The sequence below is a fragment of the Tyto alba genome, unplaced genomic scaffold (assembly GCF_018691265.1).
Source record: "Tyto alba isolate M040663 unplaced genomic scaffold, T.alba_DEE_v4.0 Super-Scaffold_14, whole genome shotgun sequence".
Lineage (NCBI taxonomy): Eukaryota > Metazoa > Chordata > Aves > Strigiformes > Tytonidae > Tyto > Tyto alba.
Genome location: NW_024881276.1, coordinates 58,051,110 through 58,077,233, shown reverse-complemented (window position 1 = coordinate 58,077,233; position 26,124 = coordinate 58,051,110). Strand labels below are relative to the sequence as shown.

At 39.3% G+C, this 26,124-nt stretch overlaps 1 protein-coding gene across 5 annotated transcripts; it reads left to right on the top strand.

Moving 5' to 3' along the window:
* Positions 1 to 1,034: 1,034 nt before the first annotated feature.
* On the top strand, positions 1,035 to 25,042 carry KEL (Kell metallo-endopeptidase (Kell blood group)). Of its 5 annotated transcripts, XM_042788771.1 has the most exons (21): positions 1,037 to 1,317; positions 1,418 to 1,570; positions 2,834 to 3,664; positions 3,798 to 3,939; positions 6,449 to 6,587; positions 8,013 to 8,216; positions 8,823 to 8,947; positions 9,793 to 9,939; positions 11,065 to 11,127; positions 12,115 to 12,303; positions 12,702 to 12,847; positions 14,135 to 14,258; positions 14,749 to 14,859; positions 15,923 to 16,021; positions 16,561 to 16,638; positions 17,082 to 17,185; positions 18,094 to 18,204; positions 20,304 to 20,371; positions 20,606 to 20,763; positions 21,587 to 21,682; positions 22,942 to 25,042. In XM_042788771.1, exons 5-21 carry the CDS (start codon positions 6,560 to 6,562, stop codon positions 23,116 to 23,118), a joined length of 2,028 nt encoding a protein of 675 aa, XP_042644705.1. In that variant the 5' UTR covers positions 1,037 to 1,317; positions 1,418 to 1,570; positions 2,834 to 3,664; positions 3,798 to 3,939; positions 6,449 to 6,559; the 3' UTR covers positions 23,119 to 25,042. The 5 variants fall into 5 exon arrangements, with proteins under 5 accessions (XP_032853464.2, XP_009972076.3, XP_042644705.1 ...); XM_032997570.2 differs by lacking the exon at positions 2,834 to 3,664; XM_009973774.3 differs by lacking the exons at positions 2,834 to 3,664; positions 3,798 to 3,939 and having other exon boundaries at positions 1,036 to 1,317.
* The last annotated feature ends 1,082 nt before the right edge of the window (positions 25,043 to 26,124 follow it).

The window sequence follows — 26,124 nt, the reverse complement described above, 5'->3', positions numbered from 1 at the left end:
GTTTTAGTAACTTGATTCTCTCCATAACAGTTCAATTTTCCTAGTGAATTATTTAACAAACTCCTTTTGCAGCAGAATGTTACTCAGAAGCATAATCTTTCAATGGAAACCAACAGCAGTGTCTGTTAGACCCAGTATATAATGTTGTTACTGTCTGTAATGACTGAGAAAAGGGAACATCACCTCCATGCCAGATCTTGCAATACAGCTTTCTCAGCATCACAGCACCACTAAAACATGTACTAATTCAAAGACCCGTGCTCTTCACTGAGAAAGTGATGTGCATTTAATTTCCTGAAACATCCTATGCACACCTATAATGAGGTTGTGATCCAAATACTTTTCAAGATGTGTTCTGATTAGTTTACTAGGTCTGGAAAAGTGTCCATATATACACATTCAAAGTATTTCTAGACTGTGTGAGACAATCCGTATTTGGATTTGGACTTTAGGAGAGAGACCAAAGATTTGGTAATCTCTGAACAATTGAGCAGATATCTAATTATTTTCAGACTAGTGAACCAATACATCATATTCCCCTGAGAGACTAGCAAGGTGAGGAGGTAAACAGTTCTGTCCTGGTATTCTGCTTGTTTTAGTCATTTTGGAAGCTAACACCAAATTTCTTGTCACCATCTCTCTCATCTCCCAGTTACCACTTAAGAAGGTCTGAACTCAATTTCAGCCCACTACTCAGTTTTTAATGTCTCAGGGAAGTGATCCTGGTTCCCAGTCCTCAAAGCAAAGAAACTTCCCTCCCAAATCTTTCCAATATGCATCCTTAAGGCAGCAAAGGCACACAGGCTGGCCATCACCTGAGAAGCAACGAACAACTGCAAATATAATCAGTAATAAATGAATTCTTTTATGCCTCTTATTGCACAAGAAAAAAGAATCAGAAGTGGATTTGTGTTCAGCCCTTGAGTGGACTCTTGGATGCAGATGAGAAAGAGCAAAAAGAAAGTCAGCACATTGTCTTTTCTTTTGCAGTAGGAGGAGCTCTAAGACCCATAACCCACAGTATCTTGCAATAGGCAGAGGCGTCCAGGCCCCAGAGGAGCAGGTTAAAACAGGCTAGTAGGAGTGAGGATACTAGATGAAAACAGGCATGTTGGGTGGGCAGGATAGGAAGGCTGTTGGAGAGAAAAGAAGCAGCAAATGGTTGCGAAGAGGCTGGGGGAAATAAAGAATCACATACTCCTGTTCAAAAAGATTTCAGTGAAACTCCGAGACACAGAGACACATGGGTCACAGGGAGAGGCATAAGAGAAAAAAAAAATACACTTTTATGAGAAGTAAAAGTGTTAGGAAGAGAAGGTGGGCGGAGAATTGCAGAAATATACCAATTTCTCTCCCTCCCATTTTCTCTAAGGGTGTTTTTCTCAGAGCTTTTCCTATCTTTTTCTCCTCCCCACAGCAATCAGCCAAGCTGGAATGAAGAGATTGTCTTCGAACCTATGCGTGTATTTTGGCACAGAAGACTGAGAGTAAACAAGTAAAGAGGGTTGACAACTGTGGCAACCACAGGAGCAAAACCTGCTCAGTGACAAGGATGAGGACTCTTCCAGAGGTAAAGCAATGGGTCTGTCTTGAACTGTGCTGAGATACCTTTGTGGCACACCTGTCTTTTTCTTCCCGTCACAGCTGAACTGCTTATTACCGTAGGGAACTAGAGCAGTTTTGACAGCTTTATATCCAGAAGGGGCTTGTTTAGGTCTCAGAATTAATGATGTGGGCTGTGGTGTGAGCATCTGAGGGTTCTTACCCTTCCTGTTAGTCATCCTAATGGCCATTCTGAGGCTGTATTCAGATCTGTTTGAAGCACTGACCAATGAGTAGTAGTAATAAAAATAATAATCTGATTGTTTGCATCTGTCATTGTATCCCCCTTTTTTCAACAAATCATTTTAAGAAAGTACTTGTGCAGAAACATGCAGCTTTTTTTCTCCACAAATAATTGTGGGTAAACGTGGCATAGTTTTCTGGATGTGAGAATGACATGTTAAGTCTAATTGCTCACCATGTAGTGCAGTGTCCTTTTCCTGATTTAATGTCTTATATAAATAACTGGTAAAGTGTTAATTGTATATTTACAGACAAATTGCACTGCTCCAAACTGTTAGCTCAGGCTTGCTAAAATACACAAAACATTCAAGGACAATAGAGATAAGTAAAGTTTTCCATGTAACTAAATAATATTAAAAAAATAAATGTGTGTGTTTTGTTATGTTGAGAGCTGTTCAGTGTTGCAAGAGCTGTCGCTGTAATGCAAACGGTCACTTTATATTTTTATATTATTACATATTTGTCTTCATATATTTATCTTGTCTGCATTTTTCTGGCTGAAGAATTTTCAGAAATATTTGGTTTGTATATTCATTCTCATATTTCTGTGTAATAAAAATCAGACAACAATCATAATTTTAAATAGTTATTGGCCATGGTTATGCTTCAAACTTTTCGTAGTCTGGTATATAATTCAGTAAACTTTCTGTTTAATTTCTCATGTTAGCAGGTACTATATTTTGAACACAGGCTAAAATATTATTTCACAAATAGTGTTTAATATGCTCAATTTATGTGTTTAAGTGATTCACTGACAAAAGATAAATTTAAGAAAATTGTTAAGTTTTTGAGAGTATTGGGGCATTAGTCTGAAAACTTGTCATCCACATGACTAATGTGATAAACACAATCTGGGTAACAGTCAATGTCTGTAATTCATTAATAATGTACTGACTAGAAAAATAATACCCCTAAATTGTCTGGTAAATAGTTATGAAAAATAACTGCAATTCTGCCTGCCTTTGATTTCTTTTTATTTTCATAAAAGTTAGATGATGTTTCTGCAACAGCACTAAACACTGGGAAAACACAAGGTGAGGAAGAATTATGCAGAGGAACTTCAACCTCCCTGCAGAATTCAAGAATGGCTTACAAACAAAAAGAAGGAGATGCTGAAGGAAAAGCAGACTCTTTGGCTGATTTAGTTACATCAAACAGTTCTTGCTTTAGTGCTAACAGTGGCTGTCAAGATTCTGCTTGCCCAAGTCATGCTCGCATTTGAATGGGATGATTCATGTAGTACATAAATTCAAAATAATTAATATTATAATTAAGAACAAGTAAAAGTCAGCTTTTAGTGATTTTACAGGCATTTGATCTCACTTAGCTACAACAAAGCCATTTAAATTTGAGCATTTGCACGTTCTTAAGAGAAAAGCATGAAAGAAGTGAAACTGTACTGGAAATTGCATTCATCTATAATTTCATGCAAATGCTGATCATTCCCCTCTCTTACTCATAAGTGAGGCCCATATAGAAGATCTCTGCCAGAGATTAAAGGTTCTTTATCCTTTTCCACAGGCTTGTTCAAACTATTCACTTGTATCTTTATATGGAGCATGCTGGATGAGGCAGCTAAGCCTCAAAACATACCACAATAAAGTGCTTCTGCTTCCTGCAAGTTAAGTAATGCTCCTGCACCCTGTGAACTGGAAGTTTTTATATCCCACCTCCAGTCCCATCTAGTTAAATCTGTACTTCCTTGACCAAGGATTAGGAAGGGCTCTGTATTTCAGTGCCTGTGAACACCACTTAGTCCATTTGTGGCATAAAAGAGAAGTTCATACTAGATAAAGAATCTGACAGAGATATTGCCAAGGTCAGTATCTTTATAAGAGTACTGAAAGAGCAGGTATTTGTCTTTCTAGATTTCTTTAAGCTGTTGTCATGAAAAAGATATGAGGGACAACTAAGTATGACTGCCCTCCTCTTTTTTTTTTCTGTTTATGTAGGTCCACAAGTTCTCTCAAATCCAGCCCCAGTAACAGAGGCAAGATTAGAAAGACATTCCTTATGGAAGGTGAAGTGTTTGAAGAACACTTTTTATCCTAATGGCTCACATAACACAGACCTTAATCCAGTTTCTAAGTAGAGGTACACAACCAGTTTCCACTCCTCTGTCTTTTCTTTTGGGGTATGCTATTCTTTTGGGGTATGCTGTTCTCAGTCAGGTACTTCTCCAGTTGTTTCAAATTGGAGTTATGAGGAGGAGAGTCTAGATCTCTTACAGATTTTAAAAAATCTATTAATAGATGCATTTTCTATTTCAAAATGTATGTAATATATAGGCCAAATATAGACCTACTGATAATCAGAAAGCAGAAATTGCAGTGACAGTCTTGAAATACCAATTTGTTGTTAGTATCTCCACAGCCATGCCATTTAATACTTGAAAGAGAGAAACAGATGTGCTCTGATAACATGACACCAAAGAATTGCAAAATTATAAATTTTTCATAGTTGGAATAGGCCAGATTTTCAACGTGAAAAACAAAAAGTCTATTGCAACAGAGAAGTCAGGAGCATTGTGAATGTAAATCATTCACGTGTATGTACTTGCTCTCCGTTTAATTATTCTGTATCCTGCCTAAAGAAGTCAGGAGAATAGGATTTTAAAGCAGTTAGTTATTTAACTATTGTTAGATGTTTCCATGAGTCGAGATGACATATGCTTTCGAGAGGCTTCTATTAATGACTGAGTAAAATGCATATTTGAAAGATATAAAATGATGAGGTCTGTTTTTCTATTTCTTTCTGTGTTTTCTGTTCTATTAATGTTTTTGCACAGGAATTGTACATAGTATGTTAGGCAAGAGGATTAACAACAGACTCATTAATTCGCTTAGCCTTTCCTCAGGTGAAGGGGTAAATGCTGTGAAGTAGTTAATTCTTGTATGATTTTGCTTCATTTATTGTGATTTTTGTGAAGATTTCTCTTTTTGTGAAGTTTTCTCTTTTTGTGGCAAAAAAAGAGAGATACTGATCATGGTGACAAATGCAGTTTAGTGGCTGCATGTAAGGCAACAGCAAGGGCAGACAAGGGAAGACAATCTAGAACCTGAGAGTCATGACAAGGCAGGCAAGAAGTAATGACTTTACCAGCAAGGGGTGCACCCCCACCGTGTGGAAATGAGGCACGGTGACAGCAGCCAGAGTCAACTAAGAGTGTAGATTGCCAGGCAGGTCCATTGTGAGGAGGCAGGTCTAAGGTCAAACCTGCAGAATCCAGTCTGTAGGTTAAGATCAGGTTCCAGATCAAAGGGGTAATGGCCCGCCATAGGCACGGCTGCTGCTGCATCATAGCTCAGATGGGTATCACACATGAGAGCTGCAAAAAGGAGCTCTCAAGTGAAGAAGTGGGCACCTCCACCACAGCTGCTTCTAGCTTTTTCTCAAAGAGCTCCAAGGCCTGTCAAGGTTCCTCAAACAGCTTTCCCTTATCAGACAACCAGGCTTGAGCACAGGGAGCTAGGCTTGAGGCGGTGGGACAATAGACGCCAGGCCCTGACACTGGCATGTAAGACTCTTAAAGTAGCACTTCCATCAGCCTTCACACCTATGAGATTTACTCCTTGCTTGCTATACTATTTCTTCTCTATCCTTCTTCCTCCCAAGTTTTCCATTATTTTCTGGGCTTTTTTCCCTTCTGTCTCCTTTGTCTCGCTGTACATTCTTATTTAGTTATTCCACTTTTCATTTTTTTCAGTACTTTCCTTATGTTACCAACATTCATTCCTGTTTGTTCTCTTGTAACTTGCTGTTCTCCAGTCTTATGTACATCAAAGTAGGTAGAAACAGTGAATACACAGAGTAAATGTCATTTTATTGAAAATTGTCCAGGTAGACATTATAAGTGTATCCTAACATAGTCATCTAGCTTCCTTTGCAGTCAATGGAGAAAAAGACAGGAAACTCTGGAGAATGCTTCAGCTCATCCCAAGACAGATATCTAAAATAGAAGCTGTACTCATAAGGTGCCTAGCCTTCTCCACTGACTAAAAAGACAAAGCTAGACTATGAACACAACTAAATCTTAGTGAGATAAAACCTGTCTGTATATAAGATCTTCTCTGTGATTTACAGTTTACTTGCAGTTTTCAGATTAGGGCAAATATTTTCTCCCACTTGAACTAGATGAGAGGGCTTAGTTCACAGTAGTTTTTTCTTGAGGAGAGATCTGAAATTAGTGCTCAGGTTGCCAGACTGTAACAGAATAAAAAACCACCAGTCCTAGACATCCTATTAATAGCTTTATGGGCTCAAAAAGGCTTTGATATCTTCAGGAGGTATCTGCAAGGTGATTCCATAAACCAGAAGGAAGTATGGAGGTACAGGCCTCCTCATGGCAAGCTAGCTTTTTGATGCAGAATTCATAACACTGTGCAACAGCTGTAGCTGGAAAAGACAGGAAAATTAAGGAGGTGAGAAAGTTCCCAGGAGTACAGTCACCTAGATGACTTGGACAACTTGGTATTCTGGCACTACTCCTGTGAGTGATTTTCTAGTAGATTACATGAAAGAGGGAGTATATGATCACTGCTATACTTTAATATGAATTTTTCTTCCTTCATTTTTTCTGTTTGTCTCATTTTTTTATCTTCAGACCTGTGACCAGGAGCTGAGAACGGGTGCAAAGAAAGAACGATGCCTCCAGGGGAAAAGCCTACCTCTGTGTACACTTCTAAGTACTCTCCTTGGCTTTACACTGCTTATCATGTACATCATGATGACTTGTGGTCTAGGTATAATATGGGATATCATTTTCCTCATCCACCCCATTTGTAAGACTCCTTTCTCTCCTATCTGCATCTGTTGTGTATTAGGCTTAATATCTGTGTTACGAATCAGACTTTCAGAATCTCAAAGAATCATAACACCAGTTGTAAAAAAGGTACACTGTTCTGCCTCTTCCGTGGGTCATAAAGGGGAGATGTCCCCACACCTGTCCTCCTCCTCTGCCTGCCATTTAATATGCCTGGGCCCAGTTTTGAAAGAGACCATCATTATACTGTCTTACATCTCATCGTCATGTCATGCTTTGTCTGTAGTCACCTCCAGGAAACTGAACAGAATCTGAGATTTGGAGCTCCTCCATCTCTGATTTAGTAAGTCTAGTCCTAGTTTTCTAGTGCAGACCAGTTATAGTGTATAAAGAAAAGTCTTGGTCTCTTGATAATGGGGGAGCTGTGAGCACAGACCAGAAATATTAATTTGCCTTTCAAATTTGCTAAACAACTACCAGCAGAATGGTCCATGTAAATATTTATGCATATAGAATGCTCAGTACTGAGTGTGCATTTATATTGGTGGATACAGACATTCCCTGCTCCAAAATAAACATTACTGACTCTTCACCTAGCATTTTTCTTTAGCCCCTGTTATGTGTTGGAGACCATTCACTACAGAGACCAAGGAAAAACTGTTTAGATCTTGTCCATTTCCACTCTGCCTACCTCTTCCCTTGTCAGCTGTTGAAACCATAGTACGGAAAGTCTTACTTTGATTTTCAAATGGCTTATTTCAGTAAATAGTTGATCTGGTTTGATGTTGATACAAGACACTGAACCAAAATGAGAATATATACCCAGTGAATCACAGCAGTTTAGGTAAATGGAGTTTTAGATCAAAGCAAGATGTACTAGAAGGTCTTCGTCCTGTTTTAATGAATGTCATTGCTGAGAAATGTTTCCCATGCTTGAATATCTCCTTCCATCTTTTTAAATTTATGTCCTTATTTATTCTGTTCTGTGTCCTTTTGCTTCATGAATTGACACCATCAGTTGCTTCTTGTTTATCATTTGGCCAAATTTGGCTGATTCAGAGAAAATACACTGAGAAGGCAGAATAAGCCAACCTGTGACTGCCTAGATTGTATGAACAGAGGACACCACCTCTGGACTGATTACCTATCCTTTATTTAAATAATCTCCCTTATAAAGTGCAAAGGCAATCTTCCTGTGAAATGAAAGACAGAACACACTCAGCTTCAGTTTCAGCAAGAACTTACAAGGAACACAACACACTGCATTCAAATGAGTTTGTAACAAAAATAAATCTTTTGGGGTAAAGGTCCCACAGATAATTCCTCATTTTTTTTTTTTTTAACTGGAGTTGTTCTCACTCTCCACTGTCACTGCTCAGTTCTTTCCTATTTACTTCCTGCCCAGGATCCTGTGATGCCGAGCTGGGTCTTACACTGTTGGCCAGACTCCTGAATTCTAGGAATGACACTGTAGACCCCTGTGAGGATTTCTACAAATATGCCTGTGGCAGCTGGGAAGGCAAACACTCAAGCAAAACCTCAGAAGAATCACTAAATGTATTTGATGTGTTGTTGGAAGAAAACCAATTGATCCTGAAAAGGCTTTTAGGTAGGGACAGATGATTGGTGTGTTACTTTCAGCAGCTTCCTGAGTCAGAGCTGAGAATACTAATAACTGAGACCACAATCATTCCTAACAGGCTGAGGACAGTCTCTTAAATCTTCTGTCATTACATGTACAGATTTATTCTTGAGCATGTCATATTATAATAGCTGCATTTTAAATATTTTAGTTCTCTTTGCCAAGTGTAACAGATGAAAGTCCCACTTTAAAATTCTGACAGCAACTCAAACCATTTTCATGTTGCCTTATAGAAGTAGACCCTTTTTGCTGTGCCTGTCTGAGTGTGTACTCTTGTCATTCTTGTCACTCTTCAGTCTTGTGGAACTGAAGCCTAAATAGACCACCTTCCTGTTGTGCTTCTGTTTCCATGCAAAGGAACTCATGTATTGGCCTCAGGAAGAGTCATGGCACTAGAAGGTCTCTTGCTTTGAGTGACTGTGGGAAGTGTGGATGTATTTACTGAATTGTTCTGAATCAAAGTGCAGTGTAATGTTTTCTTACAACATTTCTCTGCTCTAATACTGCCCAACTTTTTTTTTTTTTTTTTACCACTTTTGTAGGTTTTCATCTATTTTTTTTTTTTTTCCTCAGAGGGCCCACAGTTAGGGATGAGAGGCTCAGCTAAGGAGAAAGCAATCCAGTTCTATCGCTCTTGCATGGATACCCAACAGATAGAATCCCAAGGAACCCAACCATTGAAGGATCTGCTAAATCAGGTGAATGTTTGTGCTGTTTCCTTTCCTTCCAGAAGATAATTCCTGCAGGGAAAAAGAAAGTGTGAGGTTAGGGTCAGATGGTCCTACATGATGACATTTTCCTAGCATTAGGCACTGAAAATAAGCTTATGGTTCACAGCACAACTTCTAAGAGATAAATCTTCTCGCTTTAAATGCTGTTTCAAGACTTGATTTTCCGACATCAGGTACATGAATCTTTCCTCATGATAGTATCCAACTTATAAAGCGGGGAACATCTTGCAAAACGGGTGAAAATTTTGTGTCTAAGATCTGATGTCCAGGCTTCTGGAGAGCTTGTTTAAGTAGGAAAATGCTTCTCTTTCCATTGTGGGAGATTCCCCTCAGTGCCAGGGAGTGTTGTACATCTTTCTGCCAGCAAAGTGCATTTATGCCTTGTCACCAAGGAGGATGCAGAACCTTCCAGAAGAAGGAAGAGTGACTGCAGTCTGTGCATCTGTGAATCGGCTTGTCAGGGAAGTGGAACATGTAATCCTTGATCCCTGATTGTCCTTGGCTTTAGAAAAATGAGACCCCTTTCTTCTCTTCTTCTGCTTTTTTCCTGTACACCTTGTTCTGTTGATAATTATAATTCCTTTTCCCCGTGTCATTTTGCAGTTTGTTACTTTGCTTAAGTGAAAGTGACAGATAATTTTAAAGCCAAAAGAGTATGTAGAAATCTTCACGAGTTTCCCCTGTTGCTATTTGCTTTGTTACTTCTCAGTTGTCACAATGACTGAGCTCATAAGAGTGAAAAAAAAAGATTTTGTAAATATGGATCAAACAAGTGTTTTTCTTGCCTGATGTCATGCTCTCTCCATCTCTAGGTTGGTGGATGGAATATCAGTGGTGTGGGGGAAACAAAAGATTTTAATGAAACTCTTCAGACTCTTATGGGCAGATACAGCACCTTTCCCTTTTTCAGAGTCCATGTGGGACCTAATCCTTTTGACCTCAAGACCAATATTATTCAGGTGAGTGGACTAAAGAAAGAAAATTATCAAGAAGCACTGGCAATAGAGTCAGTTGCACAAGCCTGTGAGAGCCAGGCTTGCTCAAGTCAAGTCTATATTCTTCTCTGAAGAAGGTTTTCCTAAATTTCAGTAAAGTTATTGATTTTATTACATAAAGAGCACTCATTTCTGGAAAATTAGCAGATGAGGAAGAATACATTTCTTACTTTCTCTCATCTCTTCTGCCTGACAGTGTAGATTGTACTTTGTTATGGAAGGGTCTGTTTTTTCTTGTGTTCACAGGTATGACTAGTACAATAAAGGACTCTAAGTGCTAAGTGTCTAATAGTGTGCTATGAATTTTGTAGCTCACTTGTGCTTTAAACCTGTAGGCAGCTAAGCACCACACACCTACTTGTTCACTACTCCACAGAGTGTGATGCGGGAGAAAATCAGAAGGGTAAAAGTATGAAAACTCATGGGGTGAGAAAAAGACAGTTTAATAATTAAAACTAAAGAACAAAAAAAGAAATGATACAAGGAAACCTCAGTTGCTCACCACCAACCAACCACTGCCCAGCCATTTCTCAAGCAATGCCAGCCCTGGCCAACCTCATTTGTCCCTACTTTCATTGCTGAGTACAATGTCATATGGTTTGGAATATCCCTTTGGTCAGCTGGGGTCAGCTGTCCCAGCTGTGTCCTCTCCCAGCTTCTTATGCACCCCTAGTGTGCTTGCTGGCAGGGCAGGGTGAGGAGCAGAAAAGGCCTTGACACATAAGCACTGCTCAGCAGTAACTAAAACATTCCCTTGTTATCAACACTGTTTTCATCACAAAACAGCCCCACACAAGCTACTATGAATAAATTTAACTCTATCCCAGCCAAAACCAGTGCACCGTGTAGAAATATTTAACATTCTGGTTTACATTTGAATATCAATCACAAAGATTTGTAATGAGCTTGTAAATGAGCTGCAGAATATGATAGATCCATAAGAATTACTTTTGTAATTTTCCAAAAGTAAAAGCAATTTATTAACACTTAAAATTTTGTGATACAGAAATTAAAGCCTGTTGAGCATATCCTCACATTTCCAGTGTTTCTGGAAATAGTGAGACGTTTTTCCTTTACTCCTTTTTGCAGATTGACCATCCTGAGTTTGAGATGCCATGTGAGAGTAAATTCAAAGAGAAAAATTATCCTGAGGTAAGATATAAGCTGCTGAAGAAAGGTAGAAATGGTTATTTGGTGTAGGGATCACCTTGAATTGCCTCTTGGTTCCAAGCGGTCTGTTTCCATGGATTATGGTCAGTGACCTCTGGAAATGTGTTCAGAAGGAATTCTTTACAAAACTCTTTACTCTTCCAAAAGATAGTTTGTAAAATTTAACCCATTTTTAGGTTTAAAACTTACAGTGTAGAAACAGAATGTTACAGTTTTAATTTCTATTTGCTAAGTAATCTGAACCTGGCTTCCCTCTAGGTTTCAACTTGAATGAATGTTTAAAAAAATGTAAGGCTTTATAACTTAAAATCTGTGTATTGGGGGAGGGGTAACTAGCAATTTTAAAGATATTTTAAAATATTTTAACCTGAGCTGGGGAAACAAGCTCTTTGACCTTGGGAGTTATTGCAACAAAGTTTATTTCATCACAGCTCTGTTGTTTTTCTGAACTTTATAAAAATTGAGTTGACTTTAGTTTCTCAGTCTGACTCTTTCAGAAGAGTCCTCCAAAAAATAAGCCTGTCTTCCTGCCGTAAGCATTCTTCTGATATCTCATGAACATAGAAGCAAGAAGTTGGCATTTTCTCTCCATCAAAAATACTGTCTCATCATATCACTACATCTCTCTCCTTTGACTCCAGAGATGGAAGCCTTACGTTGCTAAAATGATTCTGGCATTTAATGTAATTTTAAGCTGGGACAAAAATAACCTTTGGGGAATTCAGTGTTCTTCACTGAGAAAGGAGCTGTACTTGGCAAACTGTATTCCACATGATGAATTACATAAGGATGTTGCAGTGAAGAAGATGGTTTTAGAGACAGGGCTGCAATGCTTTTGAAAGGTTGACACTTATATGGTCAAGATGGATGGATGGATGGATGGATGGATGGATGGATGGATGGATGGATGAATGGGGTGACTAATTTTCGGTTATGTTTCTCCCACTGGTCATATGCTGTGTGTTGGAGGTTCTCCGTGTGTATCTGTCATATTTGAAGAAACTGGGGAGCCTACTTGGAAGACCACAGGATGGTCCCCCTGATTCCTTTTCCCTTACCTTGTCCTTCATCTCTAACCTCCAGCAAGTTGTCACCCCACTGCAAGAAAGACAGCAGAGGGGGATGCTGTTCTTTCGTACTACCATTAAGGAACTACAGGTATCTATGTCTTAGAACTTGAGCAACACAATTACATGTGACATTCACATTCTGAAGCTCCGGATCAAAAGAGATACTAGACACGCTGTTTAGATGCCATTCCCTTGCAACTTACACTTGGTGTCTGTTGAGCTTTAAATAACCTATTAACTTACAGTCTTTCATTGACAGCAGTTGGGTTTTTCAAGGCCCACAACTCTCCTCTCCCCAGTGCTAATTCAATAAAAAAAAAGTCAATTCTCCTTTTGTACTGTAATGAATACCCACATCATAAAACCACTTTAACTTGTTGAAAGTAGCTCTTAACAGTATTAGAGAGACTATCCCAGTTTTCCTATTATTTCTTGTCAGTCAGTTTAGATTCGTAGTTCAGCATGTAAGCTTTGTTTTACTTCTAGGAAAAGGCACCTGCTATTGACTGGCTGTCATGCCTCCAGGCTGTCTTCCATCCTATGGCAATGAACCTCTCTCAGCCAATTGCAGTGCATGACATGGATTACTTAAAAGGCATGTCACAGCTCATTGAACAATGGCACAAGAAAAGGTAGGAGTCAATATCTGTGGTTGTAGTTGTTCATGCCTCAAGAAATATTAACTTCAGATAGCATAAATAAAAGAGGTCTGTGTTAGAGGCTGCTGAGTCCAGTAGCTTAACAACTGCAAGGCTGATGTGGCTCCATATCCACAAGTTTAGCCAGTACTAAGGCTTAGCATATATTCCCAATGGGCTTGCACATGCATGCATCATATATGTACACACATAGAAAAATATATGTGTGTGTGTGTGTGTGTCACATCAAAGATGGAACACAGTGCCTTTAGTGGCACCCACCCACTCATAGCACTCATACAGACATGAACAGCTCAGACAGCCTGATCCTATTCCTTCTCTCCAGCTGATAAAGATTGGTTTATATTAGTGAAATATATATATGTACACACACACAATATGGATGACTCTAATAGCTGGTAGGCATTCAGTCTGTACAGAAGCTGACCCCAGGTCCCCTGGAGTTCACAGCTGCTGGCACCTGGATATATGATCCCCTGTGTCATGCAGCCCTGCTTTGGCTGCTGGTACTCTGGTCTCTTCCTGTCACAAACATGCATATGCAAGCAGATCTCTACAGTAGCTGGTCCAAACTACTAGTCTCTCCAACAGCCCGCTCTCAGACCCCTGCTTTCTCCAGCAGCTAGCTTGAACTAAAGTCCCTCCAGTAGTCAACTCAGACTCCTTCTTGCTCTAGTATCCAGTCCCATTCACACACCCACAGAGTATAAAGTTATTTAAAAATAGCATTTAGTAAGATAGGACAGATTCTGGTGACTGTGTGCAGGGCTCAGTCAGACAGACATCCTGGAAAGCCACAAGTTTATGCTTAACCATTCCCTCTTACCAGCTTTCCTCTCAATTTTCCCATGCGTATTTCCCCAAAACCACCATGACCTTTCTCGTTCTCTGACTTTGGTCCTTCCCATAAACATCTCATAATAAGTCTCACAGAATCCCACAGACCCCACCAAATATTCCATAATAGGTTTCACCCAGTCATAAAAATGCTATTTCTCCTGCTTCCCATAAAGTGCTGTGCCTCAGTAGGCAATTACCCCTTGAGTTTTCATGGTGTTCTGGGGAGAGAGCTTCTTTGGTTGAATCATGCAAAATCATCCTCCTTTGATAGCCCCAGGTGTAGCCCATTCAGAGTACTTTGTTGTCATTGTTCAGGTTACTAGGGTTCCTCTGCCTACAATTATTCTGACACTTGGCACACCTCTGTTTATAGTGACCAGCCTTCAATCTTCAGTCTTTTCAACTGTCATTTTCCTACAGGGTCCTTCACATTTATATGATTATTTGTCTGGTTGGGAATCTCTCCCCAGCCCTTGACAGACGATTCCAAGATGCACGCCTGGAGCTATCTAAGATTCTTTATGGAAAAATGGGATCTGGAATGGTGAGTTAGCCTTCTTCAGCCTCTCCAGCAGTGAAACACCCTAGGACATGTCTTCTGGATGTTCTCTTGATGCCTGGTCTGGATGGAGTTTCATATATTTGGGGAGGAAAACTACTCTCACTGTGCCTTTAAATGCTCAAAGAAATGTGGGAGTAGACATGATACACAATACTTTAGAGAGCTAAGTGCCCTGTGTCATGAGGTAGGGAACAATATATAGAAGGTCACCTTTCTTCTATGTATTTGTCTCAGCTAGCATATGAATCTTGATCTTGTCTGAAAGTAAGCAGAGAAAATCATCAGGAAATCAATGTTTTACTTGATTAAATTTTTCTGAGGTAGTTTAAATGGAACTACATTACTTAACATTCTCTGCTGTCATTTTTATATAGCGGCGTATATACTGCTGTCTACATTTTAACATATCTTTTTACTGTCTTCTCTTTCTCATCACTCTCATGTTTGTCTTTTTCTTTCTCTGTTCTTACAGATCCCAGCTGAGCGGTGGAGGAAGTGCTTGGCTGATACCAGCTCTTTCTTTGAGCCAGTTCTAGGGCAGATGATTGTGCAAGAAATTTTCCCTCAACAAGCCAAGAAACTTGTAGGTATTCATCCTCTTAACTCTCAAGCAGAGTTCAGCTTCATATCTTTTTTTGACATGCCAAGTTAAGACCTTATCAAGGCAGCAGAATCATGTGTAGGTTTTTTACATATTCCTGTATTTATGCACTGCACCTCCTTTTTTGGGAATGAAAGGTATCAGGACAAGACATTGCTGTCATTGCTAGAACAATCAGTGCTAAAAACATGAGTTACTATCTTTATCTCATCTGTTAGCAAAGTCATATGTGCAGCACCAATACCTATGACAGCCCTACAAATGCATGCAATCTCAGTGTGCTTCCTGTAACAACAATATTAACAGTATCCATCACCAGTCTGACATATTTAAATAAAATTTTCAATTACAAAGCAATTAAGCCAACATATGATCAGTTGTACAGAAACAAATCAATGCCAAAACATTCTTAATGGCTCTACAGTAAAAGGAACACCTGCCTGCAGTGTGGAAAAGATTTATTTTTTTTCCTTTGATGATCAGAGTTCCTTCTTCTTTTGGGGGGAGGGAGTTAGTGTAGGCACCAGATTTTATAAAGAGTTTGCAGTGTATACAGTGACAAGAGTAAATAACCCCAAGAAAAGTTAATGGGAAAACTAAGACTACGTACAATGAAGCACAAAGACAAATGAACAAAACATAATTTTGTGAAGGAGACACTCAGATTGCTGTAACTTTGGAAAGGGAGACACCAGCATAAAATACTTGTGAATAATGAATTTTCATTTCACTCAAGAAGTGTTGCAATCATTTGGTCCATTCCTATCCCAACAGGCATTGAATGAAAAAGAAATATGTTTCCCTCTTAGTTACTATGAGAGGCAATATGAAAAGGTGTGTGGGAGAGAATGGTGAGCCCTGAGGAACCAGTGGATGCCAAATAACAAGCCTAAATCATTGTAGAAACTGAAATCTCTCTTTCCTTGGAAGAACATGAATTTTCCAACAATTATTCTGTGGTTGAATTACTGGAACATGGGAAGATGATAGGTAAGCCTGAACAGTGTTCTGCAGTTCTCACTGTGCCATCTTTTCTCTGTTGCAGGCTGAGCAGATGTTCTCTGAGATCCAAGATGCCCTCTATGGCCAACTGGATCAAGTGGAGTGGATGGATGAACAGACTCGCCAAGAGGCTAAAGTCCTGGTGCGTGCAGAAGACAGACATTACTGAGACCTTCCTTTCCCTGAAGCCTTTGGAGAAGGCTGTACCTTCACATATTCCCATCTGTTTCTACAGGCACAATCTTAAATAGATGTTTTACACACACTGAAAACTAGGTGGTTTTATAAGTGCCATCATGCATGTGTGATCATTCATTGATGTGTAGGCATAGAGAGGCTCACTGTTTGTCCGTGGATACTCTGAATTAATTGTATTGATACACAATTCAGTTTTATACACCTAGAGAATTAAAAAAAAAAAAAAAAAAAAACTGAATGCCAGAAAACAATGCTATAAAGAAAAATAAGAGTAGAACAACATTAGTCCTCAAGTAATTGATTTAAGAAAGCAGAGTAGCAAGAGATGTCTTGCTGAAACAGAGCAGCTGTCATTTTGAAGGGCTGATTCACAGATTGTATTAAGGTTGTTTAGGAATAGAGCTTAAAAAGGGCTTCTAGAATGTAAAGCCTCCTATTGGTCATGTTTCTTTTTGTTCATTTGTTCGTTTAATATGATTTTAGGTTTCCAGACTTCACGTGGAGATTGGCTATCCAGCTCACATGCTCCAGACTGCCAAAGTGAACCTGGAATACCAGAATGTGAGCTATATAACGTAAACATGCCTGCCTCATAATTGGCAGTTTACCTGTACCAACTGCTATTTTGTCTGCAGCTAAAAGAGGCTATGACCTCTGGAGCAGTGCACATTTCCTGCTGTTCATTCTCTGAGAACATATGGTCCTCAAGAACCTTTATCTGTTTCTTCTATATTCTTGTCCATGCTGTCTTCTATTTAGAGTGTCTCACCTGATAGACAGTTTGTGGCCTGCTTGTATGTTCTGTTTGGCCTACAGATAACATTCCTGTCATACCTTAAATTGAAGGTCTTTAGAACTGGGAGAGAGAAAAATACAAGTATTCCATTGGTTTGTCTTTTGATTAACCCTTTTTTTGACCTGTGGGACTTTTCTCTTTCTCATACTGTAAAATTAATTCCTTGCTCATGCCTTATAATGGTCACATTACCTGTCTTTTCCCTCAGCTGGAGATAAATGAAGACACTTTTTTCCTCAATGTTGTGGCTTGCTTGAAAGTACTGAGGGAAAATTCCTACTTCAAACTCCTTCAGCATCACTCACAGGATAAGTAAGTGTCAGATACTGATCTGAAAAATATAACACACTCACGGACCAACTGAGGTTGGAAGGGACCTGTGGAGGGTTCAGAGCAGGATCAGCTAGAGCAGGTCACTCAGGACTTTGTCCAATTTTATATCATTGTATGTCTATATCTCTCTTTTACTGGGGAAGGAGGGAGAGGGAAGGCTGGGGGGCAATGAGGCGACCTGGACATAGTACTTCCAGATGTAGTTTCACCAGTCCTGAATAGAAAGGGCATAACCACCTTTATTGACCTGACAGTGACACTTCTAATGCAAGAAAAGATGATATTGTCCTTCGCTGCAAGGCTGCATTGCTGCATCCTGCTTTAAAAAGCCTTGAATTTGGCATCCTGTTTTGTATTTAGTCTGAGCTCATGCTACCAAAAAACCCTACTGTTATGAAGAGACTCTCAGACCCCTGAGAAAAGAACAGTTTTTGCCCATGAACCCTTGAGTAAGGGGGATAGCTGTTTCTCCTGGACTTAGTGGCAAAGCAAACAGCAAACCACTGTGATGATGTGAATGCTAACAGGGTCACCTCAAGGGCAGGTCATAGGATGCTTCAGAAGGTGGGCAGCATTGATAGGCATGCTTGGGACTTTACACTGCCTGAAGAATATTCTATGCAGGCCTTCACAGGAGGTTAGTTAATTCTGACTTACTTGACAGGGAAATTGTGAAGGTGAATCCCTTAATGTGTATGAAAGATAAGCTGCTAACTCTGACACATGAAGTTCTATTTCAAACACCTTTAACTCTAGGTAATGTAAATTTCATCATTTGCTGCTGCTGTATCAACAGTTGTACTGAGCAGACTATTTTTGCAAGCCCAGTGGGGGAAAGGAGGAAAGTGTGAGATAAGGAGTTAATATTTCTCTTTTTCTGCTTCTAGCTGGCATGTGTCACCCTGGACTGTGCATTCATACTACTCAGTAAGGCACCATGCAGTGGTCTTTCCTGCTGGAATGTTCCGCAGCCCTTTTTTCCACATGGAGTTTCCCAGGTATGGAGGGGCTGCAAAGGTGGAAGCTGAATGTAGTCCCTTGGCTGCACCATGTTTCCAGGAAGAATCTTAATGGATCTGTCTTTAATGTCTTTCTTACCTTTTCCTCTGGTCCCAGAAAAACACAGTAAAGGGGGATGAAATAGATTTTTCTAAAGCCAGATGGATACTGCCTTATAAATTCTGAAAGGGTGTGATCATTGACTCTGCTGGAGCAAAATCAGAATCTAGGTGAAACTAAGCCAAGCCAAGTATATTACTCCAGAGCAAAGAGGTAGAAGTCTCATGTAGGTTAACTGCAAAGAAGACATTTCACCTTTGCATCTCATTTTCTAGATTCCAACAATTCCTGAAATCTAACCCATAGAAATTTAACCCAGAGAAGTTGCCTCACAGAGCAACTTCTTGTCAGAAGTATTTTTCAAGTGGATCAAACACAGTTCTTCCTTTCCTGATTTTTAAAGAAACCTTCTTTAATAAGCAAATACAGTGTTAATTCTGAGTCCTCCCCTGCAACAATGACACTTCTTTAGACCATACTCTTATAGTTGGGTTCTTTCATCAAATGGAACAGATGTGTTAAACAATATTTTTCTGATATTAAAAGTACTTAAAACACTTGACTGTAAAAATATTATTTGATGTCCCTTTTTGCATGTTAATGAATAGATACTTCTCCTAATCTGATTGTACTGAAAGATAAGATTGCACTGTGACAAGAAGCTGAAGTTTGAGAGAAACATATCTCAGTTAAAAGGAGTTGTTCCGTGGTGATCTTCTACCACTATGTTGTATGACATCTTCTTATGCTTGCAATATTTCATGAATTCATTGTAGTATGAAGAAGAGGACACCCCAAAAGAATAATAGAAAAAAAAATTTCCAGTGCTCTGGGCTCTCACTTACCACTCTGAAAAAGTGTCTACAGCTTCTTATTCCTTTTGACTTCAGTGTTAGTAAAATATGTTTTTCTCACTGTTATCCCAGTTGAGTAGACTGATAAGTCAAACTTGGTTGGCTTTTGATGAGTTGGTACAATAAGATTTTCTCAGATGATACTCCAAAATTTAGCTTTATTGACAAAAGCCAATTCAGATGACTCTAAGGATAATTTTTAAAATAAGAAGTCATCAAAGCAGTACAATTGTTATAGAACGATAGAGTGGTTTGGGTTGGAAGGGACATTTAAAGATATGTAGTCTAACTGCCCTGCCATGGGCAGGGACATCTTCCACTAGATCACGTTGCTCAAAGACACATCCAACATGACCTTGACACATCTTCTCTGGGCAACAATTATGTTATCAGCTACAGAGCTCCTGAAAGAGCAGTTCTAAGAGAAGATGAGTTGTTCTGTTCTTATCACTTCCTACTGAGTTCCCAGTGATGTAATGATTACTACAATCATTTAATGCTTCAGCAGGATTAATCAGTGCATGTAAAGAAAGAATGAGCCCATCATTTCATATGATGGAAATGTATTTTGAGTGTACTCTTGTGTGACGATTTGTAAATTCTTTGCACAAAATCATAGAAAATCTGACTGAAAAGAACTACTGGAGGTCTCTAGTACAACCTCTTGCTTATAGTGAGATCACCAGCGCTAGACCAGAGTCATTGTAGCCAAACCCTCCTGATTTTAATTTGCCTTGCCTGTTTTATGTATAATTTTTCGCTAGACAACTGTTGTAAGACTGCTTCTCCAATCATCCTGCTTTTGTATGATTACCATTGCAGTTACTGTTTGTGCAAGCAGTTCAGCCTGTAGTGGGTAAATAAGGACGTATTTCAACAACAATACATGTCATTAGAGTTAATAAAGGTGGAATCTCATTCACAGACTCTTAATTATTATGATGACTTATTAGCTATGAATACTTTAATGCAAGCCCGTAGTACAATTTTAAGCATTGGTAGGGTGATTTACACTTGCATTCGCATTTTTACAGTGTGCTACATTTGAGAGACTATAAAGTGCTTCTGTGTGCTCTCAGAGTAGAATGCTCCTGTGCAGACCACCGTTGTGCTCAGTGGCTATTAAGAATTCTCATCTCCGTCTTTTTCTTTACAAAAGCACTCTTTGCATGTTTATTTTTCAGTGCTGTGAACTTCGGAGCCATTGGGGTCTTCATGGCACATGAACTTCTTCACGCATTCTATGGTTATGGTGCGTATTGGCTGTGCTGTCTGTTTACTGTTCTAGGTCCCCACTGGTACTTTCCCTCAGGGAATCTTAAATCCTGGTCCCTATATCAATGTGTACATATACTTTTAAAGTAGATGAGGCTAAGGAAAACCTATTCCAGGCCATGTTGACTCCTAAGAAGATTCAGTGGGGAATGTGAAGAATACAGGTGAATGCCAGAAATACCTTTACTTTGTAGGATTGTTTTCCCCACAGTGCTGCCTGAAGGCTGTCCTACATGCAACAGAAGTGCACTACAGAAATCTATAGACTGCTTGGTTGAACAGTATGAAAGTTATGGCTTTAAAGTCAATGGTACTTTTACACTGTTGGAGAACACAGCTGACACTGGAGGGCTCACCATCGCTTACAAGGTATTGTAGTCTACTTCTCTAATTTCATAATCTCACCACACAACTCAACTGCCATGTCCAAGATTGCTATGCTGCACCCCTCTCCTACATGCTGCTCCAGTTCCAGATTTCTTGCATTCCTGTGCCAGTGTCCTCTGCTATGCCAGACATAGGTTCCTCACAAACCTCACTACTTTCGTGTAAGACCACTTCTGCCCTTCACCAATTCTTGGGTGGGCCTTTCTTCCCCATTTATGTCATTCAAACAAAAGCATGCTGTTATTTATGTGTTTATATTATACTTGAGGAACTAAGCTGAGTCTGAATCAGAATTCTGTGTGGTGGGGTATGATTCCATAATGATGTTTTCAGCAATATTTTAGTCTAGAGAGAATTTTTTATTTCCTCATGCAAGTAGTTCAGCAGTTTAATTAATTACTGAGTGCAGGGTTCTCTGAAATCTCTAGGTCTCTGACGGTACTTGTTACATCCTTGCACAAAGAATGTTGAGATGTAGAAAGTCTTTTGCTTTTTATTCAAATATTTGTGACTTTCTTTGAAAGTAATTTTCATTCTTTCATAGTGCAGTCACCACATATTCTCTTATGACAATGTGTGCGTGGTAGTGTCTGAAATGGGAAGCAAAGGAGTTACATTGTTGTTCTCCAGTCTTACTGTTATTAGGGGCATGGCCAGCAGCAGGGAGCCTCAGAGTGAGAAGAGAGACACAAACTTGGTAATTTATTAAATGTGTATTATATTGTTATATTTCATTGACAGAAGACATGGGTTTGGGAAACTATCTGAAGGGGGATTTATTATTAATAATTTTCTCTCTCCACAGGCCTATAAGAATTGGCTGAAAAAGCACAAAGAAGAGAAGGATTTAGCTAAGATTGGACTTTCACACGACCAGCTTTTCTACTTCAGTTTTGCTCATGTAATGAATTCTCGGCTAGTCATGTGTATCTCTCAATTGTCTTCCACATTATTGTAGTTTGTCTTTCTCAATATTCAATCACTTTTCCCCCCCTTCACAGAACTGGGTATGACCAATGTTTCTGGGAGATTCAGAAATTAGAAAGCTAAAATTCACATATAGGGCCCCTAACCTGTTATGGATCTCAAAGCTAACAAAAGGCCTGCCAGCAAATATATCTTATAAAAATCTACCAAAATTAAGTTGTAGTGGACAGGTTGTGTCAGCGAAAGCATGATTCATTTCCAGCTTCCGACTACTTCTTTGCTTTTGTGAGCAGTCTTACACATGGAAAGTGGAATTTTACTGGAAAAGGCATATACCTCTCCATCTTTTCCTTCATCTGCCTCTCTGTCATGATGAATAAGTAGATGTCATTCTGAGTGACTGATAGTGAAAGAGTTTAGGATGTTATTAAGAGATAAAGAACTAGAGGTACATGTGAACATAGTTTGAGATTTCTGTGGGAACCTGGTTTAAGGATTTGTGCAAAGTTGCGCAGTTGTTCATAGTTGTGAAGTTGGGTTCCTTGTGATAGATAATTGGATTTCCGTGCTTGGAAAAGTCATGCCCTTATAAGTCACTATAATTGTACAAAGGGAAAAATTTTGTACATGTATTGACATTAGGTCAGAGCAGTGTGTAGAAAAGCAGTTCTGAAATCACAGATTATTGGGTCTTGGTGGCAAGATTTGCATGTCAGAGGCTATCTGGCAGCTACTGCGTCATTTGTCAATGAGTAAAGACTGAAAGACTTGGATTGCCAGTCTAACACCAGTGATGTCACGTAACCTTTCCCCCAATCTCTCAAGTTAGTAATGGGATGTTGTGCAAGTGCTCTACTTTCTTGATGAGCACTCATTGCTTTTGCTTATGAAGCTGAATCTAGACACTGAGATTAGATCTATACCATTATTTTAGATGGAGTCCAAAGTTGCGCGAGTATAAATTCCCTGTGTTCTGGACTATGCACTATAGAAAAGAGCAGACTGCTTCTCAGATAGGGAAATTGGGACAGAGAAGATTAGGGGAAAGGAAAACAGTCAGAAATTGTGGTGGTGGAGAGAGATATGAACACTGTTGGCACCCATTTAAGTGTGTTTCCTTGCTTACTCTGGCAGCCTCAGTCATGTGTGCAGAGGCATATGAGGAGCCTTAAGTCTTGTTGTTCACATAAGGACTTTCAGCCAAACTGACTTCTCTGTTTTGCTTCCTTTCAGTCAATGTGTGGACACCAGGATCCTGAGAAACTACAGGCTTCCCTGAACACAGATCCACACAGTCCCTTGTCACTTCGTGTCTGTGGGCCTGTCAGCAATAGCCAGGACTTTGCCAAGCACTTCCACTGCTCCAGTGGATCCCCAATGAACCCCTACAAAAAGTGCCACATATGGTAATCTGCATGGAAATGGAAGAAGAGAGATATGACCCCAGGGAGAGGAAGGCCTGACACATGAACGTATGACAATCTTCTCAGGGCTCCTAGGGTGACATAGTGCTCTTATTCATCCCTCTACCTTCTTTTTCTTGTTATCCTTTCCTCATCCATCGTTGGTAGCAAAATTCTTAAACTGAACTCATAAGGGAAGAGGGTCTCCTCCTACTGCTTTTAGCATTCTGTCCCAGATGCGATAACTCGGGTTTAGCAAGTCCTACAGTATCAAGATGACTAACCAGTCTCCAGTAGGCAACAACTTCTGAGGCACTGTAAACAGGAGGACTGTTACATTATTAGTCCCTCTGTTCAGTGCATTTCCCTGTTTGCTCCAGCAGCCTCACAGTCACGTTGAATGGACAGGGCAGTACGTTGGAGCTGTGAGACTTGGTCATATAAGATTAGCTCCATGTGAGTAACTATGAAAACCACACATGCAAGTTACCAGAGAGGGAAGAATCCTCTTCACTTCTGCCAATAAAGGCAGATAGCTACTAGGAAAGACTCAGTGGCTCCAGCTTCTAGGCTGAAAGATAAGTCAGTTAATAGTGAAAGTTACTGTTCTGCTTTTGTTTCAACAACAGAACTCCTAAGAGACAAGAGGAAAGCATCTCCATTGATGTGAGGGGAATTGAGACCTGAGAAAAGATTCTCTTTCTTCTTTTTTTCTTTTCCCACAAGATTCTCTTTTTTTTTAGTCTTTATTTAGGGATGAGGATATGGTTGAGGGTGGAGTATGGGACAGTCACAAGAGTTTCTAGAAGTCTCTGAAGACTGAATAATTAGAATTCCAAGAACCTCCCTGGATCCTGAACTTGGTTCTCTCATCCCTACATCTGTAAATATGTACCACCCAGAGGAGCAGAGCTGCTGTAGGATTTTACTTCCTACTTGAAATTGAATTTTAGATGTTAATTTAGAGGAAAAAAAGAGTAAGAAGTACTATGTTGTAGGGTTGCAGGAGAAGTGCTTAAAGCACTTTCTCAAGAGCAACCTAATAATTACATCAATTTCACATTCTGATAATTAGAAAATTTATACCAATGTTCTAAAATATAACAAAGTTAGTAAGTATACAAAATAATCCTACATTTTGCATTCAAACCCGTTCTTGATTATGGGAGCATTTTTATTTTACTTATTATATTGGCTTCCTGGAGATTGTTTATGGAATAGGTGATGGCAAGCAGAAGCATCCCTTATCAATGTAAGCATTGTAAAAATTGTGATAATCCTAATAACTGTGTTAATCCTTTCTGCGTACTGACCAGCAAAACAAAGTATTTTCCAAGAACAGACTGTTCAGAGATTTTGCTTCCATTAATTAACTAAAATATTAATAAAATATTTGCTTCAGAGAAAAAAATTACTTTGATTGCCAAGTCTATATGACCAGGCCTGTTTCTTTGTTCTGTATTTGTACTGTTCCCAACTTACTGGAGTTGTTAGCTGAACTTCACAAGTAATAAATAATAATACCTTGGAATATTTGTATTTATTTACACATAATAAGAAATAACAAATTGGGCTTGTGCATATCTTTACCATTTAAAGAGTGTATACTTTTCATCCCCTCGTTTAATCAGTTTTGTCCTAGCAGCATGTCTAGACTGCCTTTCTTTTAGATACTACTAGCAATTAATGTTGTACCAGACTTTGCGTAATATAGAAGTTATTTCAGTGTACTGAGACTATTTGACTTATTTGTTTATAATTTATGGGAAAAGCAAAAGCCATTGGCAATCTGCATTTTGAGGAATCTTTACCTTTTCTTGTATCTATCTTGTTAAGTGTATGGGGGTGACAGTTCCCTGAAATGCGCATTTTTTTCTTGTTCTTACAATGTATGATGAATTTATTAATATTCTGTTTAAATGACAAGGTCACCCTTGAGTTTGGCAAGTTGAATCAGTTCTTGTTTGTTACTAACTATGATGTTTTTACACAAAGAACATATGGGAAATGCAAGAGGGGTTGGTCTGTCTTAGAAAAATGTTGCATGAGTCTTGGACTGAGAATTTATTGTGTTCCTCGAGGAGAGAAGGAAACACTTTCAATATATGCACAAGGTCCCTGCCCTTTTTCTCAGTGTTGCAATTTCCCTGGGATGTGGTTGGTGAAGAGGAGCCATTCTGTCTAGCAGGTGATCATGAAACACAGGTAGATGTTTGAGTTGTTGTCATCCATGACCATAGAAATTATTTTATGCTTTATGCCACACACACAAAAAAGAGCACAACGCTGCCAGCGTTCAGGGAAAGAAACAGATCCAGCAGCAGATCCTTCACCGCTGAATTCCTCAGGCTCGGTGAGTCCTCATGCTGTACCATGTTGATCACCTCCATTCCTTCTCCTGTTGACGAGGCCACGAATGTTTCCTCCATTTGCTCCCAGCCTGTAACTTGGGGTGGGTGGGGACAACATAAGCTTTCTTCTTGTTTTCTTCTTTCGTACTTCAAACCTTTTCACCTCTGCTTTCCATCCTCTTTTCTCTCCCTGCTTTCTGAACTTTCAACTCCATTTCACCCTTAGTGTCTGTCCATTTTCATACTAAGCAGCTTTTCATTCATACCCCTTCCCACTCTCCACTTCCCTTGCCTGTCTTGTTTCTATTTTAACTCATTCAGTATATATTCCTCTATGATCACCCTCCCCATGCGAGAAGGCCAGAACTATTTCTCTTGTTTAGAGCAAAGAACTTGTTTATAGTAGAATCCTAGTTGGTTAGCATGTTCCATTTGTATTTTTTTTCTTTCACTCGCATAGTTTAGTCAATTGCTAGGCAGAATAAATAACAAGATATTTTGTAATATAAAACTTCTCCCTGAGGAATTTAAGTAGACCTTGAGGTGGTTTGTTAAGCTTCCGGAGTACCCCTGATAACAGGGGCCCAAGATGCCAGCATCAAAATAAGCACCTGCAAATTAGTTAAAACTGACCTTCTTGGAGCATCCCAGGGTGGAAGAAC

Bases quoted from the DNA above. Each gene is read 5' to 3' on its own strand.
- KEL (XM_009973774.3), top strand. The intron at 8,948-9,792 runs GTGAATGTTTGT...CTCCATCTCTAG, and splicing joins TGAAGGATCTGCTAAATCAG to GTTGGTGGATGGAATATCAG. The intron at 9,940-11,064 runs GTGAGTGGACTA...TCCTTTTTGCAG, and splicing joins TCAAGACCAATATTATTCAG to ATTGACCATCCTGAGTTTGA.